The sequence below is a fragment of the Vigna unguiculata genome, chromosome 4, assembly GCF_037176805.1.
Source record: "Vigna unguiculata cultivar grain cowpea cultivar isolate G323 ecotype 2 chromosome 4, ASM3717680v1, whole genome shotgun sequence".
Lineage (NCBI taxonomy): Eukaryota > Viridiplantae > Streptophyta > Magnoliopsida > Fabales > Fabaceae > Vigna > Vigna unguiculata.
The window spans coordinates 20,507,321-20,516,825 of NC_140795.1; the positions used below are offsets into that span (position 1 = coordinate 20,507,321).

The window sequence follows — 9,505 nt, forward strand, 5'->3', positions numbered from 1 at the left end:
TAACTCAAATTTCATCCCTTTCGTGATAAGAGGTCGGAGTTGCAATCACCACGGAATCCTCTGTGAGTCTAACTGAACGAAATCTCCTTTCGAGTAAGTCAAAATTTCATCTCCCTTCAACACTCATTCTGTTTTGGGTACTGCATGTGGTTTCCCTAGGTTTACATGTGTTTCTAGCAACTTTAGTTTCACTCTTCACTAACTAGTGTTTTTTAGTTCGGTTCCATTGTCTTTTTGTTGTCGATAGGTTGAGGTAGAACTTTTGAGGTTCAAAGTCAGTTGGGGCTTTTCGCATGTTTGGTCAGTTTTGTCAGGTGAGAGAAGCTAACTTAACTAATTTCCTGTGAAATTTCGTTCTAACATGTTAAAATGGGTGACGAGTTGTATTCTAAATTGTGGAATTGCTTGCTTAGTGTACTTGAAGGGTTGATTTTCACTTAAATTAGGTTCAATGTGAAATCTATTAAATTTGGTGTTTAAGATGCTAAATGAATGAGTTAATTGCGTATTATTTGTGAATCTGTGCATAATCATGGTTAGTGTGCATTGAGTTTGAGAATATTATCGTCATGTTTTCTTGCACTGCTTGCCATCCGTCATACCAATTCCCCTTTATGAAATGTTCTCGGATGCAACTTGGAGTTATATCTTCTTAACGCTTTTTGCTTAGTTGTTTCTTCCCATATGTGGGCTTTTTGTCTTTTTTCGACTAGTAGGTCCAAGTTCATATTGAGGCAGCTATCGTTAAGCTCTTCAATGTAACGCTTTCGTCATAGAGATGGTTCTCTAATCTAGACTAGGCTGATTTTCTTAGCGGCCTTTGCTTCCCATTGAACTATGCTTGTCTTATGCTTGATCCCAATGTCGTTATAGAAGTCACCTAAGCCTTTGTCAATGAACGGTCACCCGTTGTCTATAATGATAGTGTGTGGGATGGCATATCGGCAACCGACATTCTTCCACATGAATTGTTATACTTGTTGCACCGTGATAGTTGCCAATGATTCTGCTTCAATCCACTTAGAGAAGTAATCAATGCCCATAAGAAGAAACTTGATTTGGCCTTTATCTAACACATTATGAAAATGTATTATGTTGAGATGACTTTATTATGGATGAACTGAAGTTATGTCATGTCATATGGACACCATTTCGATTCATTTCATTACAGAATACAAAATTAATGACTACTTCAAGTATTTTAGAAAAACTATTGTACCACACCTAGCCGGCCTAGCCAAACACACTTCTCATCCTTTGCCGCTATAGCTATATCGTTTTTAGCTCCTCGCCCTTACCACAAGTAAGCGGCCTAGTTCGACTACTCCCATTAACCAAACAACCAACAACAATAACACATATTCAGACAAATAGATATAAAACATAGCGTATAACACGCATAACAATATCGTCAAATAATCGCGTTCCTATCATGAATGCTATCGTCAAACAACCACAACAAATATATCCACAAATATGCATCACATTCAAAAGCAATGAAAAATATTCTACGAGTTATTACAAACTTAGGATTCATTAACAATAGGAATCATAAAACTATATCCTAAGCCGCCTTGTCGCCTTCACCCTCCACGGTCGCCCCCGCATTCGCGTCTTCATCCGCCATGGCCTTCTCTACCTCCTCTCCAGGGCTGCTCTCGGCTTCATCGATGAGCTGGCCGTCCACTACATCTTTGTTCACATCAAATCTTGGATCAGCCACATCAACCTCCTTGTAGAAGAAGGCTGCCTGCCTCACCCCTTTCTGAAACCCATTGATGTGCTCTTGAACGATGCAGCTTTTCAAGTCCTCGAGCTCCACTTCCACCCCTTCATGTTTTTCTTTCAATTCATCATAGTCCGCCTTAAGGTCAGCTATTCTCCCCTTAAGCTTCGTCTCTGAATCCAAATAGCGAACCTTCCAGGTCCCAAACCTATTTTTCTCCTATTTCCACTCTTCCCTCTCCTTTTCCTATGCAACTTTTTCTTCCGCAAACTTGTCAACCTTCCCTTGCAGATCCTCCAACTTCTCGCGATTCCCTTTCTTCAGCTCTCTTCAGTACAACGACCCAACTTGACGACCCAATATTAACGCCTTGCTGCTAAACTCCACCATTGTCCTCACCAGGTGGTCCGACTCCATACTACCAATGGAGTTAATCAATGTCTCCGTCATGTTAATCTCAATATCTTTTCTAACGGTCGTCTCCGGCAACTCAATCAGACCGGCTTCCGGCCCCTTAGCACCACTAGACAACCCTTGCCCCAACAAGGCAGCCCTCACCTTCTTAACATCTTTGCCTCTGCCAGGCCTGGTCGGCAACTCGGCTTTCCTTTTGGTGTCGCTGTGTACATGCACCTCCACCAACAACTCTTGTAAATTTGGGACCTCAGTGTTTCCGGCCGCTTTTGCTTTAACCGCCTTCTCCTTCCCCAGCGCTTGAAAAAGGGTCAAATTCTTCTTCCCAACTTGAGTCATATGTCCTGCATTGAACACACCAAAGTTCGATTAGTTTAACTTAAACACATTGAAACAGTTGAAATCACAAACAGATACCTTCAATATCAATTATCGGATGAATCGAATTATAAACCCTAACTAAGCCCTTAGTGGGCAGTTTATCCGTAAACTTCATCAGTACCTCCAGCACCTCCCTATCCGCCGCCGACAACTCATCGGTACTCATATCCTTATATCGCCAGGGGTTACCCGTCAAACTAAAAGGGAATTTGGAACTCCCATATGCGTTGAGGAAATGCGACCTCCCTCCTTCCTTCACTACAACCTTGAAAAACCCATCTTTGAAGTGTTTGAACGATTGTGTAAATGCGTCCAACCTACTAATACTCGGCCTGCTCACCAAGGATAGCCATGTTGTCGGTTGTCAGGGCTTCGTATCGTAAAAGTATAAAAATGCAAGGGGAGACGGCTACAGATACAACGATTGACAAAGAACACGAAAGGCCTGCAAGTACGCCCAACTATTCAGATGTAGTTGAGTAGGTGCTACGTTTAATAGGCGGAGCACTCCCATAGCAAAGTCGTCTAACGACAACCTAACATGCAATTGGGAAAAATGGCACATATACATATAAAAAAACTTGTCGGCAGCTCCTTCTTGCCCATGACAAATGCGCTCAACAATGCTACACCATACCACGGTCCATGTCCCTTGTAATAACAGGAGTACAATTCAGCCATGAATTCAGCAGCATGGACCATCGGAACAATGACGACTGGTTTCGAACATCAGCTGCAACCCAATCGTAACCGGCCTTGGCCGGCCAGCTACTTTCCGCTATCTCATCGGGAGGGTCTTCCCTCACTTCAGTTATCGTCTCCATCAGAATTCTCCCCACCACAGCCATTGGGCTAACACTTCCATCCTCAAGATGCCTACCTACATTCTCTCTAGACTGCATACTCCCACTACTTGACGACGACAACAACACACTATCGCTAGTACTAGACATACCTTTTTTAGAATGAAAGATGCCAGCAGATACAAGAGACTAGTCAGACAGTTCTAACGCACGCAAATATCTGATTTCAAAATTCTTACAAATGAGCCAACAAAAAAAAACTCTCCACGCAATCCACATATTTATAAGCGATGATTCCAAACGACACAACATTTTCCCACCAAAAGTCACAACCCATATGAAGCATCACAATGCACACTAAAGGTTACAACCCTAAAAAATGACGGCGCAAAACCCCTCTGATTAGACATCTGACATCTGCCACCCTTTCACCTGCCCCAAACCTATTCGGATACCAAGCCTTAACACTGTTCCTCACACTTAAAGGCTGGGGGACTGGTGTACCACACCTAGCCGGCCTAGCCAAACACACTTCTCATCATTTGCCGTTATAGCTATACCGGCAAAGACTAGGGGACTGGTGTACCACACCTAGCCGGTTCAACCCGACTATAGCCATAAAACCCGCCTATATAGCCCCTAAAGACGCAAGTAATCACCATGTATGAACGATTAACAGTACCCGGCCTAAGCCGATAACTTAAGATGATTAAGCAAGAATTTGACAAATTCAGAGAATTACCCGCAGGGCCCCTAATGGCCCACGATAACCGTTCTAAGAGGCCTGACCCAAGACCCAGGCCCACCTACGACACAAACAGGGACCCAACCCGTGACGTGGCTAAGCATAATTAATAACCTATAAATGCGCATGGACCCCAACAATTAAAGGTATGCATTCATTACTCCCCTAATTACGAGATTTGACTTTCTAAGAGTTTTTGCTGACTTGAGCATCAAAGTCTCTTCTGTAGGTAATCCTTTTCGGGTTCAAACCAGTCCACACCGAAATATCCACAAACGACATATACCAGCCAGGTGGAAGCTTGCTGAAGAGATCACAGATTAAAATAAGATAACACTTGTGTCTGACCTATCTTATTTGTTCTCTGCATAAACAACTAACATCTATCATGACTTAACACGATTTAGCAAAGGCAGGATGATATTTTATAGTTGTGTCACAGTCCCAAATGAATTTTTTTTTTAATTTTCACCGTAAACAGTAAAAAAACAAACCCCAAAAAAAACTATGCTATGTTAGAAAAAAATCTATTGTCTTGGATAAATAACCACCACATGCTTCAATTATCTTTTTTATTATCATTTCTTGGAACTTGTATTTGAGGGTGGTGCTCGTGCTCCAGACTTATGACACTTATATAAATCAACCACATTGGTTCTCACATTATTCTCCAGCTAATCATGAAACATTCCCAATTACATGCTGTTTTGCTTTTGTCCATCTTTGTGGGAATTGGCTTAGCTTATCCCACAAAGGAGCAGTTAAGGGATAGGATTACGAAGCTGCCAGGACAGCCAGAGAACGTGGTTCTTTCTCAGTACTCGGGATATGTGACTGTGAATGAGGAAGCTGGGAGAGCATTGTTTTATTGGCTGGTAGAGACACAACCCAGTACTTCAAAGCCACTTGTTTTGTGGCTTAATGGTGGCCCTGGATGCTCCTCTATTGCTTATGGAGCAGCTGAAGAAATTGGTCCTTTTCGAATCAATCCTGATGGCAAATCACTTTACTCCAATCCTTATGCTTGGAACAAATGTAAGGGAAGTGTTTTTTTTTTTCTTTTTCGATGGTTGGTCATTATTATTTCCTACGATATGTTTTAATTTTCGTTTGTCTCCCTGCAGTGGCAAATATACTCTTCCTCGATTCTCCTGCTGGTGTTGGATTTTCATATTCCAACACGACATCAGATCTGTATACCGCAGGTGACCAAAAAACAGGTACGCAGTTGCACAGTTTGCGAAAATGCTTGCTTGCTGATGGAGGATATCTCACTTATTTTAAGTGCCGAAACATTCGTATAATATATAAAATATACAAGTAAACATTTTGTAAAGATTGTTTGACTTTTAAAATAGTATCAGATTAATGAGATAGAGTCCGTCTTAATAAAATCTGATCTTTTGTAATCTATTATTCCACGTTTAATAAGATGTATCACTAATATTCTTGGGACTGATTTTGACATTTTTATTTTTTCTTTTTTCTTTTTCTGGCTTGCAATTTGCAGCTGAAGATGCATATATATTCCTTGTTAATTGGCTTGAAAGGTTTCCTCAGTACAAGCATAGAGATTTCTACATTGCCGGAGAAAGTTATGCAGGTCCAGTTTCATGAGTAAAATACTAGTTTTCCTCCTAAGATTTACCCTCCAGAACCGTTAACTGAAAGCTTTACAAACTCATTTCAGGCCACTATGTTCCTCAGTTGTCTCAAGTCATTTATCGCAAAAATAAAGGAATCGAGAACCCGGATATAAATTTCAAGGGGTTTATGGTGAGCTCGAAGCATTCATGATCTATGCCAATGAAATATGAAAAAACAGCGATTTAAAGTCTTGACAATGTTTAATTGGGTGTGATGACTCTCAGGTTGGAAATGCTGTGATAGATGATTACCATGACTACATTGGAACATTTGAGTACTGGTGGGTGAATGGTTTGATTTCAGATGACACATATAAACTGCTGAGAATTGCGTGTGAGTTTGATTCTGCTCAGCATCCACCACAGAAATGTGTGGAAGCTTTTGAACTTGCAAGTGTTGAGCAGGGGAACATTGATCCATATAGCATTTATACCCCCGTCTGCAATGCTACAGCTGCAACACTCAAACGCCGTTTAAGGAATCGCTTAGTAAGTATCAAAGGTCTTCCTTTAATATCACTAACATTTTAATTCATTATTCATATTTTTAAGATATTAAGATCTCCCTTTTTATTTTTAATCTCAAGTATTAAATTTATACCATATTAGGATAATAGTAAAATATTATAAGAATTAGGTATTAATCTTGTAATCTTGGGTATTACCTGTATTTTAACATATTATCTTCAGATTAAATGGTTTGAAAGCCAGTTGAAGAGAGATCACGTGGTTGGCAAAAATAATGTAGAATTGGATAGAGGGTTAGCTTCGAGTCATAAAAAATTAATTTGATGATTAAAAATTATAATAATGTTTATATATTGTAAATGACCAAAATGTTCAGAAATTGTTAAGGTGAACCAGAAGATCTAAAATTGTTGTGAAATCTCGGCAGCTAGTATATTATTGGGAGAAGCTTGTGGACCTCTGAAGCATGATATTTTGGCTGTGTTTGTTTGAGTAGAAAATGACAAAATAGGAAAAGGAAGTGGAACTCAGTAGTTTGAAACAATAAAAACGTGTGAAATTTATAATATCAGTTTGAAATTATTTATAATAATATAGAAAGAACATTTCATAATATCAAATTTATTTTTAATTATTTTATAAATAATTTATTTTTAACCGTTATTCTGAAAATTTTTTTTGTTTTAAATTATTATTTTAAAAACTTTTTTTTATATATCTTATTTTTTTAATTTTATATTAAATAAATATTTTAAAAATTAATTAAATATTTATTATTTATTTTAAAACTTTTTGAAAATTAAAAAATACAAATACACATGTATCCATGACAACGCTATATGTTCGCTAGTTTACTGTAAAAGAAGAAAGAAGTTTATTATAAAAGAAAGACAGGAAACATTATTTTTAATATTTTATCAGTAAAAGTATATATGTTATGCATTTTTTTATTGCAAAATAAATAGTAATTTAAAAGAATAAAATAATTTTTATAATTTATTAAATAATGAAATTTAAATTAATAATTATTTAAAAGATAAAAATAAAAATATAATAATTATATAAAAAATAAAATTAAAAAGAAAAATAAGAAAATTTTCTTTATGTACAAAAATAAATATTTGCTTTTAAGTTAACTTATGAAAAAGTTAAAACACAAATAACTTTCAATGATATTCACGTGCATCCTGGTCTCTGCAAAAGCATCGGTTGGGGAGTGTGGTATCCAAAACCTGTCTCCAGCACATCAACAATTCGAACAAGAGAGGTTTTTAATAGACGGCGACGATAATAATAATAATAACAGGTGGTACGATTCTCATTGAATTTGGAGTTTTATTTTAATTAATTTATTAAACACATTACATATTTTAAAAATAAAAATTTGAATTTAACTGAAAAATGGCATTATATGTAGTTATATATAGTTTTAATTGGAAAATAGCTTCATCTGTTCTTAGATTGGACTAATTTGAAATTATTGATTTCAAAACTCAGGGAAGGCTGTATGGAGCATACGATCCTTGTACTGAGAGGTACTCTGAGGTGTATTTCAATCGTCCAGAAGTTCAGAAGGCTCTTCATGCCAACGTAACTGCGATTCCTTATTCATGGATCGGATGCAAGTATGTTATATAATTTTCATTTCATCATAAGTTTATATATAGTTGGTTTATTTTTATAGTTGACTTAATTGTTTTATTAACAGTGATATCATCGTGGAGAATTGGGGTGATTCTCCACTTTCTATGCTTCCAATATATCAAGAAATTCTTGATGGTGGCCTCAGGATATGGGTCTACAGGTATTCTTCAGATATTAACTTATTTTAATGCTTGCTTGGAGTGTATTATTTTTACATTAATGCATCTATGAAAATTTATTAATACTTCCTAATCAATTTACTATATCTGTAGTGGAGACACTGATTCAGTGGTGCCTGTAACCGCGAGTCGGTATTCAATTGCTTCATTGAACCTACCTACCATCATCAACTGGTACCCTTGGAATGATAACGGCGAGGTATTCAATTGGTTCTGTCGTGTCTTTTGTTATTAGCTTTCCCTTTTAATAAATAATATTTAAATAAATATTATTGTGGTGTGAAAGGTTGGTGGGTGGAGTCAAGTTTACAAGGGACTTACATTGGTTGCAGTAAGAGGGGCAGGACATGAGGTTCCACTTCATAGACCTCGTCAAGCTTTTACCCTTTTCAAATCATTCCTCCAGAACAAGAACCTGCCATTTTCAACTCAATCGCTCAACCCTCATAAACTTAGATCAATTAGGCCCAAAACAAAGATCACTATGCCATCTTCCATGCAGGACCCTCCTATTTAGAGTTCTGTATTTCCTATTATGTAATAAAACACTCCTTCTATCAAGGGGATCGATCACTTCATTAAGTAATAAAATTATAACATCTTATTACTATTCACTATGTCATTTTTGCTAAGTTGATTCCATTGTAATAAACAAATAGGTCGAGAATGATTTCTAATATAGACAAAAACATTGAAAACCTATGTTGTTATAGTGATGATCAAATTTCTAGGATTAGAGATTTAAATAATGATTTTCTGATTATCTATGGTGTATTTAGATTATAGGTAATGAATATTAAATGATTATGAATAATTTTTATATTTCAATACTTATTTAAAACCAAATATACTAATATTAAATGAAGTTTATTTCTTATATTTTTTACTTCAAGTTTTTAGGCATAAGTGTGTCTCTTTAAAATAGACATCCTTTGATCATTAACCTAAAAAATGTGCAAAAGTTAAATTTAACACCCCATTTAAATAATATCCTTAATTTAAATGAAATGCCACACCGATAGAGTAAAAAAAACAAATCTAGAAGTATAACCACTACTCCTTACAATATCCAAAAAAAAATTAGAGGAAACCAAGGCACACCACGATACCAGATACAAAGTATAATACAAGAACTTGACAATAGTTATTAAAGTATTAAAGGAAAAAATAGTACATGGGCCATAGCCCTATGAGAAAGCCCAAGACAGTAGAATCCAGCCCATATGGGCTATGCAGCGGAACCATCACCTCCCTGTTGACCCTGGGTGTTCCTCGCATCTGCTCACATCAATAAATTGATGATCATCGCAAAAGGAGAAGAACCACACACAAGCAATCAAACAAGCAAAAGGGTAAGCTGGAGTATAAAACAATTTATCATATAGTTACATGCTATTTCACATTCCAATCAGTATATCTCATCCAAACATGTTATGACCTTTCAAGCAATACACTAAGACTCAGACTCGACTCATCCGGATACATATAATTTAGTCAGA

The 9,505-nt window shown here is 36.8% G+C and overlaps 1 protein-coding gene across 1 annotated transcript; it reads left to right on the top strand.

The window, feature by feature from the left end:
- Window positions 1–4,689: 4,689 nt before the first annotated feature.
- LOC114181186 (serine carboxypeptidase-like 26) lies at window positions 4,690–8,616 on the top strand. Its single transcript, XM_028067559.2, has 9 exons — window positions 4,690–5,104; window positions 5,194–5,289; window positions 5,580–5,672; window positions 5,760–5,845; window positions 5,941–6,204; window positions 7,681–7,808; window positions 7,892–7,987; window positions 8,100–8,205; window positions 8,293–8,616. The coding sequence occupies exons 1-9, from the start codon at window positions 4,750–4,752 to the stop codon at window positions 8,521–8,523; spliced, it is 1,455 nt and encodes a 484-aa protein (XP_027923360.1). The 5' UTR covers window positions 4,690–4,749; the 3' UTR covers window positions 8,524–8,616.
- Window positions 8,617–9,505: the final 889 nt, after the last annotated feature.